The sequence below is a fragment of the Portunus trituberculatus genome, chromosome 43 (assembly GCF_017591435.1).
Source record: "Portunus trituberculatus isolate SZX2019 chromosome 43, ASM1759143v1, whole genome shotgun sequence".
NCBI lineage: Eukaryota > Metazoa > Arthropoda > Malacostraca > Decapoda > Portunidae > Portunus > Portunus trituberculatus.
The window spans coordinates 2723066-2748181 of record NC_059297.1 but is presented as its reverse complement, the minus strand read 5'-3'; the positions used below and the strand labels follow the sequence as shown (position 1 = coordinate 2748181).

General features: G+C 38.6%; 1 protein-coding gene across 1 annotated transcript in view; it reads left to right on the top strand.

Moving 5' to 3' along the window:
* The window catches only part of LOC123518398 (protein unc-79 homolog), a 94268-nt gene that overhangs the window by 14193 nt on the left and 54959 nt on the right, over window positions 1-25116 (top strand). Inside the window, 21 exon segments of the mRNA XM_045279210.1 lie at window positions 573-683; window positions 6672-6901; window positions 7151-7365; window positions 8024-8117; window positions 8632-8794; window positions 10800-10941; window positions 11048-11224; window positions 12574-12697; window positions 13391-13529; window positions 13916-14061; window positions 14240-14461; window positions 15295-15465; window positions 15933-15975; window positions 15978-16046; window positions 16766-16947; window positions 17595-17743; window positions 18088-18245; window positions 18648-18856; window positions 19200-19374; window positions 19969-20154; window positions 23655-23780. Coding sequence (XP_045135145.1) covers window positions 573-683; window positions 6672-6901; window positions 7151-7365; window positions 8024-8117; window positions 8632-8794; window positions 10800-10941; window positions 11048-11224; window positions 12574-12697; window positions 13391-13529; window positions 13916-14061; window positions 14240-14461; window positions 15295-15465; window positions 15933-15975; window positions 15978-16046; window positions 16766-16947; window positions 17595-17743; window positions 18088-18245; window positions 18648-18856; window positions 19200-19374; window positions 19969-20154; window positions 23655-23780 — 3231 coding nt within the window.

Sequence of the window (25116 nt, the reverse complement as noted above, 5' to 3'; positions counted from 1 at the left end):
AAAGAATGAGAAATTTGTTCTTGTTGCTGCTGTTTATCTCTAGCTCTGTCATGCTTCCTTTATCTGTCATTCTGTCCTTTCTTTCAATTCCTCCAGTCTTGCCTCTTCTTATTTCCTTCCTTGGCCCACCTTTTTTTTTATGCTTATTTATGTTGATCATCTGTCACTGTTCAGTGTTAACCACCACCACATGGCATCACCCCTCCTTCCCTGCCTCCTTCCCTCCCTCCTTCCTTCCCTCACTCTTTTCCTCTTCCTTCCCTCCCCTGATACCTCTCATTCTCCAAAGACAATTTTCTCTTATTTTTTCTCAGAAGTGTCATGCTTCCTTCCCAAGCAATACCTGTCTTTCCTCTTTAATCCCCATTAATAATAAAGAGGTACACTACAGCCTCCCCCCATTCATTTCCTCTTTGTCCATTCCTTCTCATAATTCCAAGCATTAATACCACTGTACAAATGTCAGAGTTGCTACATCCTCCCTATTTCCACCTGCTTCTCTCACCCCGTCTTTCTCTGCCTGTGTTCTTTACTTTCACTCACTGCTACAGAGTTGTTGTTCTCTCTTCTAGACATATCAAGTGTGTTGAAGGCAATGTTCAATAAATCGGCACAGGCCGCGAAAAGTGATTCGATATCCCAGACTGCAAATTCTGACAGTGGGGAATCGAAGAGTCCAAAAGGTATCAATATTTTTTTCCCTGCCTGACTCTAATGGTCCCATTTATCTATTTTACTGCTACACTTAGAATTATTATTATTATTATTATTTTTATTATTATTATTATTATTATTATTATTATTATTATTATTATTATTATTATTATTTATTGTAATTATCATATATCTTAGAGAGAATTATTTCATGTATAATACACTTGACTTTGTGCTCCCCCCTCTTAGTGCTCATGATACATATATTTAGAGAATTATGATTATTGTTTTGCTATTATTATTATTATTATTATTATTATTATTATTATTATTATTATTATTATTATTATTATTATTATTATTATTATTATTATTATTATTATTATTGATTTTTTGATAACTTAGATTGCTGTGAGTCATGACAGAGAAAGTTCTTCATGCACTGCAGAACACTTTTTTTTTTCTTGTCCATGGGAATAAAAAAAAAAAAAAAAAATTACAAGAATACGTCTCTTAACATATCAACTCTTCTTACTGTCTTAAAAAAAATAACTTGAAAGGGAGACAAGTCTGTAGTTAATTAATTTCAACACATCTCACCTCAGCTGTATTTGATGTCTCTGCTATGACTCACAACTTACTACATGCCAGCTTTTGAAGAAAACCCTCATTCCTCTCCCCTTCCCCTCTTTGCTGCCCTGTCCTTTCCCCTTCCTTCCCTATCTCCCCATACTCATCCCTCTTCCTCCTCCACTATCTCCCTATCCTTATTTCTTGGTCTCCCTTCCATCCTTATTCCCTCTCTCCTCCACCACCACCCTCCCATACTTGCTTGCCCCCTAAGAGAAGAAAATGAGTGCTTGGTTTGTAGTGCATTTCATTATCTATAAAAAAAATATGAGAGACCAGAGAGCATCATCACCTTAAAACTCACCATCTCTCCTGAGGACTTCTTTGCCTGCCATATGTCAGTTGATGGTGATAAAGATGCACTGTGGTAGTCTCTTGCCTGGGTTCTTATCTCCCTTCCTTCCAGTTCAGTGTTTGCTTGCAGTTGTCTTGCTTTACCTTTGAGGACTATCATCTTAGTATAAACCTCCTCCCCCTCCTCCTACTCCTCCTCCTATTCTTTTCCAGTGCCCTTTGCCTTTGTCTTTCAGTGACTGGAATATCTTTAAGCCCATGGCTGTCATCTGCATCACCTCAGTTGCTGCAGACAAACATTAAAACTGCACTGTGGTTTTATCGGTGCAGCAACCTCTGCACCATTTCCACACCAGCTTGTGTGAAAATTGAATTTTGGAATGAGCCACTTGACTTCTCTCTAGTAATGAGGGAATGTCATCAGGATTTACAGCCTACAACATATCTTGTCAATGCAGATTTCGCATCACCAACATAGTACAGTAGATTGTTGATTTGAATGTTCTAATTCATGACCACTTTACTTTACAAGGCATTCCAGTCACTGACTGGATTCACCATCCCCACTCCCTCCATACCTCTTTTTCTTATGCTTTTTATATGCATTTTTGATCAAGTATAATGATCTATGTGTACTGGTATGATTTCTGTGATGCTGCCACAGGCTTATGGCTTGAGTAATGCCATCTTACTCTTCTCTGTTTTTTGGACATATGTGACTTAAGAATGCAATATTGCTTTGTCATGTGGCCAGTTTTGATTCCCTATGTCTTGTATAAATTCCTATACATTTATAAACTCTATCACAAACCCACCCATAACAAAGTATACAAATGATTCAAGTGAGAATGCTCCAGATTTATTAACAGCCATTATTCCCTACATGGTCACCAACACTTCTCCTTTGAATGTATAGGGGAAGGCTCAACACTCGAGGGTAAGGCTCCAAGGCTTTCTCCAGGCTTGCTTTCATCATATGCATGGGTCATCCTAGGCCTTACACACAGTCTACATGAACCACACACGCACACAGACACACGCACACACACACACACACGGACACACACACACACACACACACACACACACACACACACACACACACACACACACACACACACACACACACACACACACACACACACACACACACACACACACACACACACACACACACACACACACACACACACACACACACAGATTGCTCTCACTAGTAGTGTAGTTAGTAATCATAGTGGACAGTAGTGTCTGCCAGGTTTATGAAAGGTAGTGAGACTGCTGAGTCCTGGTGGATTGACTAGAAAAGAGTCAGCAGCATGAGGAAGTAGAATCTGGCTTTCCTGTGGTTGGAGGGAAAAGGAATCTGCTGCTCTTTCCCACTGAGTTTTGCAAGAAAGTTCCATTTTAATACCTGCATCGTGAGCAGTTGAAATGTGTGGATGAGGAAAAGTCTTTTATTCTTTATTTCATTACAGAACAAGATGAATCTTTCACTATTTATGCAGGGTTTTGAATTTATTTGTTAAGTTTCATTCACTTTTTTATTTTGTGCAGTTTCCATCATGGAGATGTTTATTTTGCTGATGCTTCTGTTGGGTCCTGCAGATAAAACTGTGTGAAAGTTTGCTTGCTACAGTAGTAACACACTTTGGACACCACTAATAATATTGCCAAGTTCCCATGAAAAGCTGTCTGCTGGATGGACAGTACATCGCTACACAAACAAAATTCAATATTATCTTGCACATTACCGAATATTATGATAAAATACCAAAAACTTAGCCTTTATTTTGTTGTATTTATCTTGATGTAGATGTATGGTTTCTATGTAAGTTGGTTCACCAAGTAAGGCAAATAGAGATTGATGGTGGTCTTGGCTTGTGAACAGAGCACCTCTCAGTGACCTGCTTCTATCTTGTTCATATGATCAGCCAGCCATGGTATCTATTTATCAAGTATTTTTATATTTACTGTTCATATCTTTATGGAATTTTTGTCTCTGATTAACCAGTATGATTTTATTCAATTCGATTTCTTGAACTAGCAAATACTATTGGTTTGAAACACCAGTTGAAACATTAAATTTGAATGTTATAATGTTGTATATGTGACAGTCAGCAGGATAAGAGAATCATTCAGATGAGTTGTGATTGCTGTGCTAAGATGACAGGAAAGAGGAAGAACTCAGCTGAAAAGTAAAAAAAATACCAAAAGTGTGACTTGTGTACTTTGTCTTGTTTCATCTTTGTGTGTGTTTCTATTTATCTTATATGTGCAGTATTCAACACCAGAGCTACATGCTACAATTTTGTTATGTGCCTATATTAATGCAGTCTAATTTGAGTTCTTATCTGTCTGATCTGTGCTGCTGTTACTTGTACCTTTCTTTGTGTGGTTCACTCCAGATTCATGCCTCAGTGTGAGAAATTGCTGTTTCTCTGATTTGTTCATTATCTTACCCTTTGAGTTTTTTTTCATTCTGTGTCTCTGTCTTAGCAGTAGTAAATATGTTGTATCTAATTATTCCAGTTCATTTGTTAATTGTTATATCATAATGATGTAGCCATCTCACTTTTGTACTTTCTCTTAAATTTTTTTCTAACTATGGCAACATCTTAATCGCAATGCTGTGTGGTCTTTCCAATTCCTTGCAGCTAAACAAGTTATAATTTTGTTCTAGTTATTCCAATTATTATTTTTCAACACATTTTCAAGAAAGTGAAAGGCCACCTTTTCGTTCCTCATTATCCTGTGTGTGTGTGTGTGTGTGTGTGTGTGTGTGTGTGTGTGTGTGTGTGTGTGTGTGTGTGTGTGTGTGACTTGATAATGTGCAAATGTGCAGTATGTAGGTTGTTTTTTGTGGCTTTATCCATATTTTGAGCTTTATGTGAATGGAAGATGGGATAAAATATATAAAAGTTGGAACTTGATACTATATATATATAGGACTTATGATGCCAATTTCTTTCTGGGTTGAAGGAGGAAAATTTATTTCCCAGTTTATATGATTTTCATGTAAAGTTTTGTTTGAACATCAATAAAATATTTTTGTACTTTTATTTTTTAAGAAAATTTTCCATTGTACTATGGAGAAGTGGATTCTCATTGTTGTTCTAAGGATGTTACTTTGGGAAACTTAAAAAAGCTGAGGCTTCCAGTGGTTTTAAATTGTTGTTAAGCATCTTATTGGTGACACAACTCCTCACAGTGTGGGCAGACCAAAGAGCTGACTCCATGCTCATGACTCAATGAACAGAGAGGTTTGAGCATGTTGAGCATGTGCCTGGGCTTGCCTCTGCCTTGAGACTTGTGCATGAGGGAGCATGTCAGAGGCCAGGACCATCCTCTCCTATGCCATGCACTTGAGTTGGATGATGATGCCATGATGCTTTTTTTTTATTTTCTCTCTCTCTATCTCTTTTTCCCTCTTACTCTCTCATTATAGTAGATTAGTTTCTGTTACATCTCTCTTTCTTTAGTTTTGATACTAGAGAATGACACACTATTATAACAATTCACATTTAAGAGGGTGGCATGACTCCACACAAGGGAAGGGGGCAAGAAGGGCAGGTGTTAACAGTCTCATGATACGTATAGTAAAAATTAGCAACCAAATGCTATAGTGCTCATTTACGAACAACAGCACACACTTGAAGCAGACAAGTGTAAGATTTGAGTCCATTCCAATGATTGGCATCCCTTTCCCCAATTCCAGAATTCACAGAATTCAGTTGATTTGTATTCATTTATATATTTGACTGAGATGTGGAGGGAGCTTCAAAATGATAGTAGTTAAAATAAGTCACTATAAATTAATTATCTGGGATACTTCCAATTAGATGGGTATTAATTTTTTTGTACCTAGTGTTGGTTTTCTGGTTGACATCTACCTGAATATTGTTTAATGTGACCACAGCCAGATTTTATGATGTTCAATAAATGACAGTTGAAACTGATTTATTTAGGTTAATAGTACGTATTGAAGTAGACTGCTGTAGCATTTTTGCATTTGGCTGCATGGCTTTTACCAATGTGTACTTTTGGCTTAAAAGATACCAGAAGCCTGCCCTTGCTTGCCCACATCCTTCCTGTGGGAACAGTATGCCCATCTACACTTGATGATTTAGAAAATCATATATAGGTGAGTTATCTTCTCCAATCAACATTGCAATTTTAGATGTAGCTGACAATTCACTTGTAATTTAGGTATATTATCGGAATTATGAGAGTATAGATTTTATTCTGTAGATAATTTAGTAAATTTACATATAAGAAGAAAACTGTTTTGCAAGAATATTTATAATGTTATCATTTACTTTTATATTTGATAATTACAGCATTTCCAGTGGTAATGAAACTTATTTCATGAGACTCAAAATTCCACATTTTTGTTTTTCATTAACTTGAACATAGTAATATAATAAGTTGAGATAAGAATTCATACTTTGCCACATGCCCAAAATATTCAACAGTCTTTTCACTCTGGTAAGTAAATATGTACTAGTCATATTACTTATTTCATTGAATTATAAGGCAATGAATCATTGTAACATATTATGAAGAATGCTTTTTCAAGTAAAATTTATTTCCCAGGTGCCAAAGTCTCATGATGTTAGCTTTATTCTTTTGATAATTCTGTATGAAGTTTTGAGAAATTGCATCATTGAGAGATGTTTATTGCTACACTTCTATTTGGCAAACATTCATTGTGCTGCAGATGTGAAGGTTACAAGAACCTGAATTAGTTGAAATCAATGAAACACCTGGATTTGCAGCATTTAAGTCTGAAGCGAGATACTTTCAAAGAAATTATCCTGAACTCAATACTTTCATTTTCAGAATAAGCAAAACACTTCACTCTTAATCAAAGCACACCAAAACCTAAGTTACAGAGAAGTTTTCACTATGTGATTGTTTTGGCATGTATACACACACACACACACACACACACACACACACACACACACACACACACACACACACACACACACACACAGCAGGCTGATTCAGGGGAGCATGCAGTGAAACCATAGGGAAGAAGCAAAGTCAAAGGAGAGTGAAGTGAGGGTGAGGCAGTGACATCCTTACAGGTTGGAAGCCTTTGCTGTGCCAGATTGAGGAGTGTGATGGTGATGGCACTAGTGAAGCTGTCAAGGTGTGCCTGGACCATGCTGTATGCCTCAGTGCCTGTCCAGACAACCCACCACCCCTCTACCTCTGCATAGATTGTGCTGAGGATATCAAGCGAGAGCACAACACTGTGGAGTTCTTTGACATCCTCATGCCAATGGCACAGGTTTCTGCCACTTGTGAGAACAAGGTAAATTATTCCTACTTGTGTCATTAGTAGTTTAGTTAATATTTCTTTACATCTTTGATGTTCTTGTGTGAAGTAAAGCAGAATCAAGAGAGGGAGAGGAGGATAAACTCTTGACTTATACACCACAAAATCCTCTATCAATATTTTCACATTTATATAATTTTCCATTTTTTTTTCTTTGCTGAGTATATTTCTTCAAACACTCATATGAGCGCTTTTGATTTTTCTTCCACAACTTCTTTATGACAGAATTGCCGCTCTACTGAGAAGAATGCAATTGCTACCTGCTTTAGTATGGAATGTGCTAGCTACAACATCAACCGGCCCATCCGCTACTGCTCACAGTGTAATAACATCCGCCACAACAACCGGCGTGGAACAGACCACATTGTGCACACAACTATTGGCTCACCTTGGGCCATGGAGCCACAGATGCAGAATTTCACCATTGAGGCCATTGTCAGGTGAGTTACTTGCCTTACCTACTTGTTGTTTCTTTTCATGTGGCCTTTCTTCCATCATTATCATGACACATCAAATTTTCTGTTTTTTTTTGCTAGTAGATTAGCACCTTTTTTTTTTTTTTAATAAGTTATGCAACTAAGTCTGTCAAAGGATACAAATAAGAAAAATCTCTCTCTAGATCTATATGAATCACCACTGAAGTGACCTATTATAAACATTATTTTACTTGTAAGTAATGAGGAAAGTAGTTGCCACTTGCCTTGTAACAGCAAACATGATTTGACTTCACACTTCATGATTGGGCCATTTTGAATTTTTGATAAAATCTATCCTATTTATTTATCTATTTATTTTTTTCTGAAAGAAACTCAGGGAAAAATAGAAAATCCTCTTCATAATGTCATTTAAAAGGAAATGGATATTGAGCAACCAAGTGTGGAGGAAATGAGGTGATGTTCCACAAGTTGGAACTTAGATCTGATACTACTTAGCTACTAAATATGCAGCCCAACTCCACAAGTGTCTTTGCCGGAAATGATCATCTCAGTCTCTTCATAATCGTGCGACTCATCCTTTTATTCTGCTGTCTGCATCTGTCCTTGACTTTCACAAATTAGAATTTCAAGCATCTCTAAGGCAAGCCCAACCTTTTTACAGCTTGCTGAATGAAGCCCAGCCATACGGAGACAAGACAAAGAGCAAAGACCAGGAGCGCCTCAATAGAGCTGGACTTCTTGATGACCTTGACAAAGTGGGTAAAATCAAGGTCCATTGTCTCACACATAGTTACTGTGTCTTAGCTACACTCGCCATCTACTCCATAACGTACTGTAGACTTTTATAGCATAAATATCTAATTTTCTCACAAATGTATGCTGTAGGTGGTAACCCTCACTGCTGGGAAGATTATTGAGTGTTTTGCTACACTATGTGTCATCTCTTTATGCATCATGAAAAAAAATTCCTGCACAAATTTTTATATCAAAATTAATGTTACAAGTACTAGGTATTAGTTTTGTTGGTTCACTTTCCTAATAATCATCCATAGACAATTCTGGATAGGCATTGTGTAGCAGGGCTCTATGTGCTAGCCTTCAGGACACCACAGCTTTGTAAAAATATAAGTCAGCCAGACCAGATTGATCACCAAGCTATCCAGTCTGGCTCTTGTTATGTAGTCATTGAGAAGTTCCCTTTATTTATTCATTAATTTATTGTTGTTTTTTTAATGCTGACATATCGGTCATTTTGTTGGCTTGGGTCAGGGTGATGGCCCCAGCCCTGAGGAGGCACGTCTGTTGAGTCGATATGGAGTGTGGTTGATTGTCAGCTTGTGTGCCCCGACTTCTGACACACCGCCAGAGGTGTTGGGTCGTCTCCTTGCAGCTCTTTGCCACTGGTACAATGCAACACAGTATTTACCTGATGGTAAGGAAACCATATCTCATATGTACCCCCCTTTTATATTTCTTTTCCATGCACATTGTTGACAATACCACAGAAAGTGTAGAAACATTTTACTTGAGTCTACATAAATGTAATTCTATATCCAATGCTCTAATATACAGTAAGTCCTTATTATACGGTACATATGCGTTCCTGAAAACTTTACCGTAAATCGAAATTACTGTTTACCGAACCCATTATAACATGTAATAGTAGGGAATGCGTTCCAGCACGTCAAAAGTCACCCCTACAGAAATTAAAATACATGAAAATAGTCATTAAAAAATAATGTAAAGTACTGCACAAAAGAAATTTTACCTTTCACTCGCCATGTGTTCTATCAGATGATGTCCCTCCAGAGGCTAAGGGACAGTAGGGATTTCAGCCCATACTCATCTTCCGCTGAGTGGGCAGACGAGTTTTTCTTGTTTTTTCATCATAGATTTCTTGATATATCTTGACACTTTTCTCTACGTCATGAGCCACTTTACTACTTCTGCCAGAATTTGGGTCATGTTCCTTCAGGGTTTCTAGAGGTTTTTCGATACCACCGAGACATTTAGAGTCTCTAAGAGTTTTGATGTACAGGCCACGCACAGGTTCTTCTTCCTCGTCTCCCTCTTTTTCTGCCTCCTGTGATGCCTTGTCTAGCTCTATAAGTTCATCATTTGAGAGAGGTTCAGCATGGCTTTCCAAAAGATCTTGAACATCATCATCATCAACTTCATTGAAGCCAGCCCTATGGCACAGATTTACTATGTCATTTCTAATCGGACCGATATCATCTTCAGCGAAGCCTGGGAAGTCATGCGCGCATTCTGGCCATACTTTATTTTATTCCACGCCAAGTTCATGGTAAATGTCTTCACTTCATCCCAAGATGACTTGATGTTATCTAAGGCGTGTTTGATGTTATACGACTTCCACCATTCACTGATAGTGGGCTTGCCAGGCCCATCTGTGCCCTTTATCAGTTGCTGCATGGTTCGCCGCTGGTAGCAGGCTTTAAATGTTTGTCATAATTGTTATGAATATATTTGTGCTTACAATAGACCCTTTAATATTCCATTTATTCATCTAATTAGTAATGCATGTAAGTAATATGTAATGCAGTAAAAAAAAAAAGCGGGGGAGGGGAAGAGATAACAGGCTCCAAGGGTGGTCAAGTTAAAGTCAGTTCTGTGAGTGGCAGGGAGGTATGGCGTGGATGACGTCATCACCCCTGCTCCCCCACTCTAGGCCCTCTCGGATGACATGAGCGGATACCGTATCTGTGAATTTTTCTTACCATATATCGAATCAAGGGTAGTAATTTCCAAATACCGTAACTGTGAATTTACCATATAAAGAACTACTGTATAACGAGGACTTACTGTACATACTTAAATTTGTGATGCAATTTTTCATATTTAAGATTACATGTACTATACTGAATTGAATGAGTGAAATTGGTAGTCTATTCATATTCTGAATTTTCTTTCATAGACTTTTGATTCCAGAAAATTGGAAAATTAAGGTCTTGGAGATAGTTTTTTATATTTCTTAGGGGAGTTACATATCTTTTTTTTTTATTTATTTATTTTATTTATTTATTTTTTAATACTATGTGGGCTTTTCACGGGAATTTATGGGCTAAAGGGGATACTTTTTAGGGTACCTCCTATCTCAAAGCCCACCCGCTAGGAAACCGTTGCCCTGAGTGAGGAAGCCCAACCTGCACTCAGACCGTGGACAGGATTCGAACCCGTGCACTTGGAGACCCCTCGGATCCCAAAGCACGCATGGTTTCCACCTGGTGAAACCTATAAGCTTGGAGAAGAGAGAGAGAGAGAGAGAGAGAGAGAGAGAGAGAGAGCGCAAGAGCTGTATGAATGGGTACAGATATTATTTATCTAGTGGAAGTTTTCTATTGATGATCTTTTCTCCTCCTCCTCCTCCTCCTCCTCCTCCTCCTCCTCCTCCTCCTCCTCCTCCTCCTCCTCCTCAGACCAGCAACGCACCTCCCTTGAGCGACTCAAGTCAGAATATCTTCACAACTGGCTGCAAGATGTGTGCAAGAGCCACTTTGAAGTGTTTGTTGGATGCCTCATGCCTCATCCAGTGGAACATGCAAGAGTTGGGGGTCACTGGTATGTATTAAGTAATATTTAGCAACACACATGCACACACATTCATCTCATTTACACACAGACTATCTTAATCTCAACTGCTGTTTCCCTCTCTCTTATTTCACAGGGATGCACTGGCTACTCGCACAGACCACATCAAGGAAGGCTTCAACAGGCTGTTCTGCTTAGTGACACATGAGCTGGTGTCACTTCAGGTATGGGACCGTGTCATGCCGCACTGGATGGAGGCCATTCACAACGAGATACCGGAAGAAGAGCGGGATGAACTCAAAATCACTCTCAAGTATGGCAATCCGGCTTATGTTTTGTGAATGTGTTGTATTGGTAAGGGGTAATGAAATGTTTACCCTTGCTGGTGAATCTTTGCTTTGTTGATTTTTTAACTTTCCATGATTAGTAAAATTGTGGCAGTGATTAATTACAGTTACTTATTTGTCATTCTTTGATTGTTGACAATATACAACTACTTTAACTATTGCTTTCCATACAAGCAGTTTGGGAGGTTTAGCTTTTCCTTATTGCCTTATTAAGTAAATAGTCTTCACATGTTCAGTAACCCTTTGATAGATATACAGCTTTTTAGTTAAGAGTCTTTGTAACATTTATTGCCCAGTTAAGACTTCTGTACTTTAACTGCATATTTGAGTTCTTATTGTTATAGCTTAGTTTTTCTATTTAGATTAGGAACAGAAGGATAGTGTTAACTTATCACATCACAAGTTGAGAGGGAAGGCACTGGAAGGCTATAAAAATGAAAAGATTGCATGCACATTAACCCTTTACCTGCAATTTACAACAATCTTTGACATTAAAACACTGTATGAGATTTTTATTAATGTGTGTAAGAAAGAAAGGGATTACAAGGATAGATTTTACAGTTTCTAGCTGTTATGATGTTTGTTGGTTGTTCCAAAATAAGAAGAAATGTCTCAGTGGTTAGTGATCATGGAAAGATGTGTCAAGTAGCAATGAAAGGGTTAAAAGATTATGGAGTAATAAGCTGCATGAATGAGAGTGAATTGAAGTATGGCTGGTTTTGGAAGGAGTGATTTGGTGTGGCATGGATAGAAAAAAAAAATTATTCTTAATGTACTCAATAATATGGATAGCAAGCCATAAAGTAAAAATATATTGATGGGTAATGGTGAAAACGGTAATAGTTAGCTGTGAAAAGATGGAAAGAAGAGAGAGGAAATTAAAAAAGTTATGGAATTATATAAATAAACATCTGATGAAAATTAGAAAAAGAGAGGGGTAGTTTTGATAGCAGATATAGATGGGAAAGTTGGAACTAAGGAGGTAGGATGTATTGTCAGAATATAAGGTATGAATGGAGTGAATGATAACGGAGAACATCTGATGAATATAGATAATGTATAACAAACAGGTTTTATTTCACACAAGTTGATTCATAGATATGTAAGTGTACAGAAGGAGTAATGAGGTAAAAATAACATGACTCTACAGACATTTATCGTACAAAACAGTATGAACAGAGCTTATAGAGTAGCATCTGATGAACCAGGACAGTTATGTTATGTGAGACCTTTTGTCAGTTCCTATAGTTTTTATCCCACAATTGTGTAACTTCTAATATCCAATATCATCCTGGATCCATGTATACATATTCAGCAAACTCTTGGACTCGGACATGAGCCCCTTGGGGTTCGATGCAGCCCAGATGTATCAGTTCATCACCCTGCGCTTCAGCAAGACCTCTGCCAGTGTACAGGAACAGACACTTTCATGGCTGCAGGTGAGCCTCAGTGTTGGTTTGTCTGTTATGCTACATTATGAGACACCTTACCTTAGCATGACTTGGCCAATTTTTAGTACAGGAAGTCTTAGGCTGGAGTTGATTAGGGTGGGTACAGGCAAGGGAGTAGTGAGGTGATTTGCTCCTTGGGATGGGCAGACTTTCAACTTAGTACTCTTCTGACCAATATTCAGAAATGCTTTGCTCTCTCACCACAACTATTTTCAATGGCCACAGAGATGACTAGTGGGGTTTTCAAGAGTCTTTCTCCTGTTAACGATACAGAAATCTTGTCACTCTGCCTCTAGAATGGTCAGACATTTAAAAAAAGACTTATGTAGATTTAACTAAAGCCTTCTGAAATACTGGAGGTGAAGCACAGAATTGTTTGAGAGTAGGAGCTTCTGTCTCATGGTGTCTTCTCTGTAGCCCCCGTTGCTACATTACTGGGTTTAAGGTTGCATTATAATGTATCATGCTGGGTGAGGAGTCTGAATCAGCTCTAAAATGAAAGAGGCTGGATAGCATCAGAGTAGAAATGGCAGTCAAGACATCTGGAGAGTTTGGTTTGGATTGTTAAAGGAAAAAAGATATATGCTCTGTAGATTTTAAATGTTTTGTATTTTCAAACTTGTTAGATTTAGAAATGTTGTTCATGGTTGCTTGTTATTGATTTTATTACATAATTTTTAGATCTTGTCATCTCTGAACATTGTGGTGTCAATGGACCTCCTGCTGGGCATGTTCAGTGAAGGCGTGTTGTCCCTGTGCAATACATCACTCCCGTCCAGGAAGACCAGCTCATCCACCCGTCCAGATTCTTCTGTTCTGGGTGGGTCACGGTAGAGGAGTGTTGAGACTTTGTGCATATATACGTTAGGTGAATTCTGATTCATTACAAACGTAAGTAAATTTTGCCTTATCATTCTTGAGAATTTCATAAGATATAAAAAGATAATAATGCCCTGAACATGCCAGACTATGCCAGATCTAGTCATTGTGCATCAACTTTTACATAGAAAGTGAAAGATGGAAAGATGGTCAATATTTTCCACAATATAATTTTTTTTTAAATTTCTGAGTATCTCTTTCCAAGGTACTTTTTGTCACTTGTATAATTTGATACATGTGTCTTTACACTGTACAAAGCTCTGTGTTTGCTCTTATTCACTGCAGCCTTAGTAATCCAGTACACTATCTCCTTTGAATGCTAAACAGAGCCAGTGGTGGAGGATGACCTTGGTAGCAGCTCTGGGCTCTCTGAGGAGGACCACCCACCCTCAGACCACCCTGAAGACCACTACTCCAACCCTCAGCTCATCCTCACCTGCTTTGTTCTGATGTTGGATGTTCTCTTCAAGCAGGTAAAAGGCAGAGAACAAGATGCAGTCTGTAGAGAATACTGATTATTGTTCGTGGCTTCCTTTGCATAGATATTTAAAGATTTATTTGTCTATTTATATATTTATTACTACTCAAAGCTTTAGTTGAAAAGATTACCTCTCATTCAGGATTGTAGATTGGCTCCTTTCCTCTGTACAGATGGAGGTGCAGGAACTGGAGCGCCATCAGGGTACAGAAGCGCCCCAGAGCCAGTCCATCATGGTCCTTATCCGAGACATGCTGGCTGCCCCGTGCCTGGCCCCACACACTTGTGACGGACACCTAGACTGCACCACCTGTGAACTCACCACCACCTTTTTCCAACTGGCCATGGATGTGGTGGCCTTCTTGTGCCCTCGGATGGCTATTCAGAATAACAGGGTAAGTTAATGAGTCTTCTTGGTTTGTGGGATTTTGTACTTAGACGGCAGCAAAGATTTTAGGAAATTGAGTGTGTTTGTACAAGATTATGGGCATTTCAGTGCTTTCTCTCTCTCTCTCTCTCTCTCTCTCTCTCTCTCTCTCTCTCTCTCTCTCTCTCTCTCTCTCTCTCTCTCTCTCTCTCTCTCTCTCTCTCTCTCTCTCTCTCTCTCTCTCTCTCTCTCTCTTTCTTTCTCTCTCTCTCTAAGATATAAACATTTTACCTATCAAGCCATGTGTGATTATTGATGACTGAAGTACACTTTGCCACATTATTGTGATTTGACTACAGTGACTAAAATAAATCAATATATAAAAAGATAAACACACTGAAAATCTACACACTTCAGAATGTATGTAGATTCATCATGGCTATTCATTGTGCACAAGATGACCATCCAGCTCACTACACATGCCAATACATCACTCAGATCCTCATTGCTCACAAAACTGGCATTGTGAGCACACCTCCTGCTCACCACTTCAACACTGCCATGCCATCAACTTTGGAAGTTCTTATTGTTTTTCCAGTCATAATTATGGGACTCTAGAAGCTTGCAAGTGAAGACAATGCTTATATCTTGACTTACCTCCAGTCTTAGATATGTGTGGATGAGATTATTGGTTTCATTTACAAAGACACATGTGGAGCTTTAATTCTTTACATGTGTTGGCAAGATCACTTGAAACAAATTAATGCAGTAATTTGACCATGAGAATTACCTAAATTAATAAAGAAGAGCATACAACATGTCATTGGGCTGTGATTTACTTTTTTTTTCATCATTTTTCAGGTTGCAGACATAATTCCACCAGAAATGGAGTCCTCCCAGACCACCAAGAGTCCTGAACTCTCCACTACACAGGACCCCCAGAGTGGCAGCTGCACCCAGTCCCCACGGCCCAGCAGCCTCCTCACACCAAGGGATGTGGGACTTATTTCTATGATGGCCAACATGCCCCAGGTAAGAAAAATGGGAAATTTTCATAACTAGTGACTGTCATCAGGTGGTAGCAACAAACATGTCCTCTTCTCACAAATGTAGATATTACAGAACTATTAACCCCTTCAGTACCATGATGCATCTTCATACTCATTCTGGTTACTATTTGGTGATTTTCTACACCTTCAGAAACTTATGTGGGGATTAAGATAGTGAAGACTGGCCATTAATCTTCTGACCTCCATAGACCCTTCCTAATGCCAATAAAATTGTTTATTTGTACCCAAAATTCAAGGTAAAAATGCATCTCCATACTGAAGGGGTTAAGATAGACAGACTGAGACAGAGAAAAGGAGGAAAGCCATTGATATAAAAATTTTAGAAAGATGGAATAAGATGATAGGAAATTAAAATCCTGATGAAAGATGAAGAGAGGTACTCATGTTGACAGACTGAAGGATTCACTGTGATGAAACTCTTTGCTACAGATTGTGACAGCAACAGTGGAGACAGTAGGCGAACTTGACTTGGCCCCAACATTCCCCAAGAAAATGTGGTGAAAGCTGTGGCCCGAGCTGTCACTCTCACCGAGGAGGATGTGGGTATGTATTTCTCTCTCTCTCTCTCTCTCTCTCTCTCTCTCTCTCTCTCTCTCTCTCTCTCTCTCTCTCTCTCTCTCTCTCTCTCTCTCTCTCTCTCTCTCTCTCTCTCTCTCTCTCTCTCTCTCTCTCTCTCTCTCTCTCTCTCTGTATTTTTCAGCAGCCCCCATTGTACTATATGGGAGTAGACTATAAAAATTATGTAATTGTGCAAATCATTTTCTTGTTTAACTTTTCCCTTGATGAATGGCAGATGTACGTATTGCAAGTAAAAAAAATTACCCATACACTACTGTATGCAGACTCTGCCATCCTTCAGGCATGCATCTGAGTATAAATTTCCCTCATGTGAGTATTCTAGACCAACATATACATATTCTACTGCAGATTCTACTGCAGTTTTGGAGATTTGTGATGCCTGTATATAAACTTTGCTCAGTCTTGTGCCGTTGCCATTTATTTGATCAAACCGGAGATGCCAAATAATAAACTGTGTGAATGATTTTGTTTGTAGAAAGGAAGTGTCAATATATGTACCATGCTACAACCTAGTACAGTGAGGCTGCATTCATGAGCCACTTTTTGTGGTTGGTCGGTGAAGTAAACTATAAGCAAGTGTCATTTACCTGTACTGACTTCAACTGTTGTAACAAGGTCATTATTACTGATGGAGCAATTTTTTATATGTGTCACTTATAGCTATCCTTCCTCCTGGTCCACAGCACATGCCACAGCAAATGTTGCACAGCCAAGTGTGGTGGGAGAGGATGACCAGCCTATTGACCTTACAGCACAGCCTGATCAGGATGCTGCTTCAGATTTTTGGGAAACCTCTCAGGGACGGTTCAAGTTCAGGCTGGAGGAGCTGCCGTCACACCTCCAAGTGATCCATACTCTCCTCAATGTAAGACCCTTCAGAGTTAGACATGAGACGCAGTACAACCTTGGTTCTGGAACTTAATTTGTCCGTGAATGCTGTTCTGAATCCTAATTGTTCAGACTTGGAATCAATATAAAATGGATTAATTTTTTCCTGAAAACATGTCCATCCTGTTGTAGCAGCTTATGACAGTTGCTCTCACTGCTAAGATGACCACTCACATCTCCAACTCAGAAATTTATATCCAGAAAGGATGTATTGAAAGAACTTAGTGACACAGGACTTATCTGAAGATGCTTAGATTGTACAAGTATTCTCTGTGTTACTGATTTCTGAGGGAAGCCTTACAGAATGATAAAGGAACAACCCACTCACTGCCAAAATTAAGGTTATCATAACATTTAGACATCTGGCTCCTGGGAAGTGATGGCATTGTGGGTTTACCACTGTAATGGCTGAGACTTAAGTTGAATATTTCTAGATTACCTGTAATACTAATTTTTCATGCATGTAATGGAAGGTAACAAATACAGATAATGGAGTTATTAAAAAATCAATAAGTTGAGAAATGATGACAAAGTAAAAACCAGCATAATACAGTGACAATATGGGTGGCAGCAGCTGAAGAGATACCAAAATGTCTTACATTATATGGCACACTCTCCCTGCAGCGTTTAGAAGAATATGAGGATGGAGATGTGCTGTACCACATCTGTGAGTGCCTGAAGTACCTGGTGCTGCACGGGGAAGCGCTGGCTCATGCTGCAAGTGATCACCGAGGCTTCCTCATCTGGTGTCAGGAGAATAAATCCATCAGGATGTAAGTTCCATTTTCTTGCTCATTTCATATTTGGTTCTTACTTATAATAACACAGGACCTAAGCTATTACTTCCTCCTTCCACCTACACCTAGGTAATACTCTCCTTTGTTTTGGGCATTGCATGATTATTTCAAAATAATCTCACTTTAGCCAAATTGCTTCATGTCTGCCATGCTCAGAGGTGAGTGTGGTGCAGGTGAAAGATTTTTAAGGGACTGTAGTGTTCTCTATCTCCTCAAGTACAAAAACTAGAATGCAATATCACTTTATGACCATTTCCACTTCAAATAACTTTATGAAAACTGATTTTCTTCATATTACTCCCACAACCAATGTTTCTCAGCATGTGGTCACTGCTGGAGGCTGAATGGTCCCAGGTGGCAGAGGTGTGTGTGGCACTGCTGCTCCACTTCATTACCCTTCCCTGTGGTGCTGACATATTCTGGAAGCTCTGTGAGAACCAGTTCAACCACCAAGACTGGAAAGTTCGCTTTCAGGCTGGTAAGTTAAGGTGTCATGGAATAGTGAAGCCATTAGTTTATGTCATTTTAATTCAACTTGGTTACATACAGCATAATACCACCAGAAAAAAAAGGTTTGTTGTAATTGATCTGAAAAATGGTCTCTATGTGGAAAGCCTTATATGATTAATGAATTGGTACACATATGAATAACCAACAGTAAGCAAAGTATGCTGTTGGAGAATCACTTGTTAATGAGAGATTATGTACTTTCCTGTGCTGAGATAATGAGATTGTAAAATTGTAATCTCAGAACAGTCATTCTTCCTTATGATTTAAGGGATTATGGTGTTTATGGCAATTCACAGAATGTCTAATCTTACTCATTTACTTATTTTCATTTCCAGAAACATTTACAATTATTTTTTTTATCTAACAACAGTGGAGAAAGTGGTGGTCATGGGACGATTCCTGGGGATGTCCTCAGTGCACCAGTGCCCAGGACTTCAGGCAGCCATTGCACATGCCTTCTGCTTCCTCATCTCCTCTCTGGATGACATCAGTGTGGCAGTGGCCCAGCGTGCCTACCTATACCTCACCACATTGCCAGACAGTGGCTTGCGTGCCCTGTGCTGGTGTCTAGAACAGCAGGTAAGCAAGATATCCTGTCTTGCCTTCTGTTTCCCTATTGCCTTAGTCCCACACCCTTCTCTGAAAAGTCACTTTCATTGTAGACATTCTTGATTGTTGTGCCCTATTCCATGTCCACAGCTATCCATGAAAGCTGGCAAGAGAGTACTATTCTAGGAGATTCTCTCTACACTCATAGACTATAGTGTATCAGCAGTATGAAATGCATGGTCATTGTTAATATCAACTTTTTTTTTCAATAGTATTAGAATTTAGGATGAGAAGCTACGTGATAAAGGTAGAATGTGTGTGACAAGTGATAAACCTCTGATAATATAGTTAAGTCCCTCTTTTGTACTCTCAGTTTGACAGCGTGATCATGGACCGCCCAATGATTCTGCAAGCCCTTCATCAACTCAGTTCCCGCCTTCCTGATCAGCGTATTCTATCGTGGGAGTTTTTCTTCAATCGTTTTGATGCTCTCTATCTTGAGGCTCAGATTGCTCTTGAGAAATATGGAGATATTGCTTTCCCCCGAGGTAATTTGTGTAAAGTGAGGAGTTTGTATGATTGTTGGTATCAATAAGATCAAATTTAAGACTCAAAGGAGGCTGAGGTGCTCATTTACAATTTTCTTCCTGCTACCAGAGGTTAAGTGCTTCGCTTACTGTTATGGCAACTGCTCCTTGAAATCCCTCATGTAGTTAAGGAATCACAACAATATATATTTCATTATGAAATAACCTGGCTTGGTTGGCCATTGCCATAAGAGTAGAAATATTAAAATCTTCTGGTAGCAGCCCTACTCATCATCAGTTGCCAGCAGCAACAGCCTTGCAGAATTAATAAAATTAACTCTCCACATCCTATCACTATATTCATTAAGTAAATTCAGTTTTGTTTGTCACATTCATCATGTGAATCTGTTTTTCTGGAAGATCCAGCCCTGCCTTGAAGTATGAGCCATTTGTAAGCCGGGGGAAACAAATAAGGCTGCCTAAGCTATAATCCATAATCCTTTCTTAACTTGTAGGTATTTCAGTTTAAGATTACCGATTGTAATGTACATTATCATAGCATCATCACATTTACACCGTTTCATTTTAGGATGATTTATCTCTTTTGTTTGGCAGATCTGAGAAATTCAGACATGACAAGTGATGTGTTTGAGCGGAAGCTGAGCCGTGCCAAAGATGCCCTGACGCTGGTGCAGAGTGCCAGTGTGCGAACCCTCTCAGGATCCCTCGGCACCAAATGGCCCTATAAAAGAACCATGTCAGCCCCAGCCAACATGCTCAATAGAGCTGTAGAGAAGCAGGGTAAGTCATCCATCTTTGTTTGTTCAGCATTTTCCCATCTCACTGGGTGTGTAGGGTAGTGTCTTGTCTTGTACGGCAAATGATACTTAGGCAGCTCTAGACTGATATCTCTCATTGCCTTCACACACACAACGTGGAGATGTGTGTGTGTGTGTGTGTGTGTGTGTGTGTGTGTGTGTGTGTGTGTGTGTGTGTGTGTGTGTGTGTGTGTGTGTGTGTTTGTGTGTGTGTGTGTGTGTGTATGTTTGTGTGTGTAAAGTAAAGCACATGCACTTAAGTAAGAAATTCTCAGTCTTTGTCCTTTGTTTTGTGTGACTTGCCATTTTTTCCATTCTTTACAGCAAAAAGAAGAAAAAGAGTATTCATGACTTTTCCTCATCATTCAGAGTAGCTTTGTTAACACTGATACTTTGCTGTGATTGTTTGGAAAAGATACAAGTTTTCTTAAATATGGAGTGAGGATGAACACAAACATCTACTGTCTAATTCTCATAATACATGCACACTGACACACACACACACACACACACACACACACACACACACACACACACACACACACACACACACACACACACACACACACACACACACACACACACACACACACACACACACACACACACACACACACATTTCACTTCAGCAGTTCTGTATAAATGCAGTAAATCCTCCCTAGATTGAACCATAATCCAGCCCTCCCCTTGTGTTTCTCTTCCACACACAAAGCAGGGCTAGGACTGACCCGTGGCTTTAGCATGACTGTTATCAAGACTTCATGCAATTGCCTGTTTCTGTATAAAACACCCAAGGCAGTGATAACACTCTTCCCAGTGCATCTGTCATGAAAGTGTCATTAATCCAGTGAAGAATGGCAGCTTGGTTCAAAGGACCCTCATCCCACAATCTTAAAAAGTGTTATCTTACCCTCTTAAAACAAAGAAACAAAGAAAACTAACCTAAAAAGTGTATGAATATCACTGCACATTTCCAATTAAATGTTTCCCTGGAGTTTGGTGTGGTGGGTGGGCATGCAAGTCTGGAAAGAACAGGCTGCTCACTGCCCATTTGCATCTCCCACCTCTTGCATCACATGACTCTCTCACATCACATTTTTCCCCACTCTGTAACTCATCAAAACTCTGGAAGTTTAATTTCTGAGGATCTGTGCCTAAATATTTTCATAATTATTTAATTACAGTTTCTTTTTGCAAACTCTATAAGAAAGATTGATTTCAATGTGCTGTTGACTATTAATACTGTTCTAGATTTGAACAACCAAACTAAAGATTTCCTTAACCAGACTCAAGACTTTTCTGATTTTTTTAGTCTGACGTGGGTGTTAATGCTCAAACCTGTTGCCTCCATTCAACAATTGGTTATTGCTGTTCTCAGAATTTTTTTACCCATGTTCTTCACTTGCCTCCTGGTTTCATTTTTCCTTAATGGTGCCTCCATCCAGGGATAGAAAAAGAGAGATTAAGAATTATTACTTATCAAAATGCTGCCTCTGAAAGTAAAAAATGATGATGTTTAACTGAGCCAACATGGACCTCCCTTCAACATGGAAGAGTAGATGCAAAACATGTGATTATGAAGGTGGCTCATCCGTTATAAAGGCAAACAATACAAAGTTTCATAGAAAATTACATGATGTGCAACATTCCTATGAATGAAATTATCTTTTTACATTATGTAGCTATATAGCTCAAAGTAATAAGAAATGTATGTGTTTAATAGTAAAAAGTCATCCTAGTTTAAATAATAATTTTCCTCACATTAGATTTGATTGAAAATTATATCACTATGTAGATAATATGACAAATACCCCCCAAAAAATTCCTCCCTCTGTCATTAACATACCATGAGGGGATGCATTTCAGAAGACAGATTAAATTCCTCCATCAAGACTTCTGAATATATGTGAAGATGTCCTTGTGTGTGAAGAAGGAAAGCTTATCAGGCATATGTTTACTATATTCCATACAATCACCCTGTCATTTTACATTTACACAGGAAATTCTAAGTATAATAAGCTTCTTTCTACTTAATATATAAAAAAATCATAATATTTTTTCTATATTTGAGGCAAGAGATCCCTTATAGGTGGGAGTGTTAGGGAAGCTGGGGGAGGCTGGTGAGGCTGGGATTGTGCATACCAGGAGTGGGAATAGCCACCTCCTCCTCTTCCTCATTACTGACACCTTGATTATCAGCTGCTGCTTACATACTTGTCCATACACACACACACACACACACACACACACACACACACACACACACACACACACACACACACACACACACACACACACACACACATATTACATGTGCACATAGGTATCTTTATATTCCTGTCTAGAACCTATAGTTAACCATTTACAGTCTAGTTTGAAAAGAGTATAGCTTATATTAATGAAGTTGTTTCGACTAATTAATTCTTGTATTTCTTGGTGTACTAGACTTATACATGGTAGTTGTAATGTGATCAGGTGATTAAAATAATTACATAATGATTTTACAGAATGAGAAATTTTTGTAATGTTCCATTTCATTAGTTAATGAAACCAAACAAAAAATAATGACTATTGTAGTCACCTTGTGTTTAGCAAAGCCCAGGAGTGTTTGTTGCAGGTAACGTAAGTAACTAGTGGTAGCTGCCTTGATTTGTTTAATTTTCTCAGAGCCAAATGTGATAACATATGTAACATATTGTGTCAGATTCCAGGAGCTGTTTGACTTAGCCTTACCTACTAGACTAAGTATTTGTGTTGATGAACACACTAAGGAAGAGAGTGAGGGGAAATGAAAGTAATCAGTACTTAATAATGCATTATTTTCAATTACTTTCTTAAAATATATTTAATTCATATAGTATTATACTATTACCTGATTTGCCTTTGGAGCTGAACAACATACTGCATACTCTTTTGTTTGTTTTAAAGAAATATTATACTTTTATGCCCTTAGACAAAAACTTGATAGTTTATTTTCTTGTTAATTTTCAGGATAATTTAGTGGAGGTCAGATAGACTGATTGAATTTTGACATGTCACAGTGATTTATAGGCTAATGACATTTTTCATATCAATAATAGCTGCACTAGAAGGACTTAGACATAGACAGCAATGCTTCATTGTTTATAGATAGCAAGGCATGTCAGAAGGTAGATGGTCAGGGCTAAGGAGAAATAGAAAGCTTGAGGTTAACTTGATGAATATAGACAGGGTTGCTGAGATCTATAAAGTTGCAATAGCATAATCTAGGACTAGAAAGTAGATAAAAAAAAAAACATATAGTAGTAGTTCATTGACTCACTGGACAGACTCAGACACGACCAGACCATGCAGAACTAACCTTTCCTGCTGGACTGACAAGGGACACAGATCAACACTTGGAGCAGGCAAGGTTAGCTCGTGCTGCTTACAGTCATTGTGCTGAGGTGTCCTAGGTACCCTCTTCCCTTCCTTTGTTTTTTAATTTACGCTGCACCATTCCAGTCCAGGATAAAGAGAAGGAAAAAACATACCTCCGCCAGGCGTCTGCTCCGTTGCTTAAGCGCAAGAGCTCAAAATTTGGGCTCGGTCAGTGCATAGGCTCATACCTGTCTGATCATTTAGCCACAGGTACATCCTCCCAACAACCCATACCTGCCTCTTAACCTGTCTCTGATATCTCTGTTTTCATCCGTTTGTCTGTGTCTACCTGTCATTCTCTCTCTCTCTCTCTCTCTCTCTCTCTCTCTCTCTCTCTCTCTCTCTCTCTCTCTCTCCTCTCCTCTCCTCTTCTCTTCTCTTCTCTTCTCTACTTGAATTGCCTCATCCTCATCTGTGGTGCTTTTTGAGGGTTACAGTGACAGAGGAGAAATAACAGGGGAGAACTCACAGGCCTGTCTGAGTCACAACCAGCACACAGGTCTTCTTGCCAAACTTTTGAATAATGTCTATTGTTCATTGTCTTCATTCAGTCTCAGGTCTTAGTGTTTTGCTGTGCTTTTTTTTTATGTGTGAATTAAAGTAAGAAAAAAAACTTATGAATGATGAAATATTGTCAGCTCTTTACCAGATAATCAAGCTCCCTTGTGCATATCATGAGGTTAGAAGATATTGTCATGTTATTTAGCAAAGGTTTATATTTATATTGTGTGTCTGAGATGCCTTCTTATATATAACTAACTCAGATTAACATTGGCAAAGAGAGAGAATAAAAAAGTATAAATTTGTATAGTTAGAATTTCTATCTTCAGTCATAATGTGGAGAAGAGAATTTACTTGTTGGAATAGGACTCATCATACATAGCCAGCCTCTGCAAGATCTGTATGCCAGCACTTTATTTCCATGTAATCTTGAAGTAAAGTTGTATTTTTGATATTTCAAGGTTTGCATTTTTGTTAAGTTTGGATGGATATGAAAAAAGGTGATTAATAAGGTTGGTCTGAGTTATCTATACAGTGTTGACTGCCTCTCAACACAAATTACTCTACAGTCTTTTATCACCAATAAAAAAAAAAGGGACTCATCAAAAATGAAATTGGAAGGCTTAGTAGTTGTAGTAGCTACTCTCCAAGAGCTTTACTGAAGCACAGTTGCCTGCACTGCTGTTCACCTCACCATTTTGATGACTTGTAAAGTAAGGATAGCAATTCAGTTAGTTAATTCAGTGTTCCTTATGGTTTATGAAGAGTGAAAGAGCTTGATGACGAAAACTTGTATATTTTTAATTGAGAATACATTACTAGACCTTGAGAAGACTGGTGCCTGTGACAACACTGCTGGTTGTGATTCTCAGGGCCAGGTGCAAGGTTTGGGGGCTGTGAAAAGCTGTTTGTAAATGTCCACTGAGTACAGCAAAGAAGAAATTCCACTTTAGAAAGTATTTTTGATTGAGATTCCTTAAATAAGCAAGGCAGTAACTTGAAAGTAAATTTTGATGAATTTTCATATATCAGTAAATTCTTAATT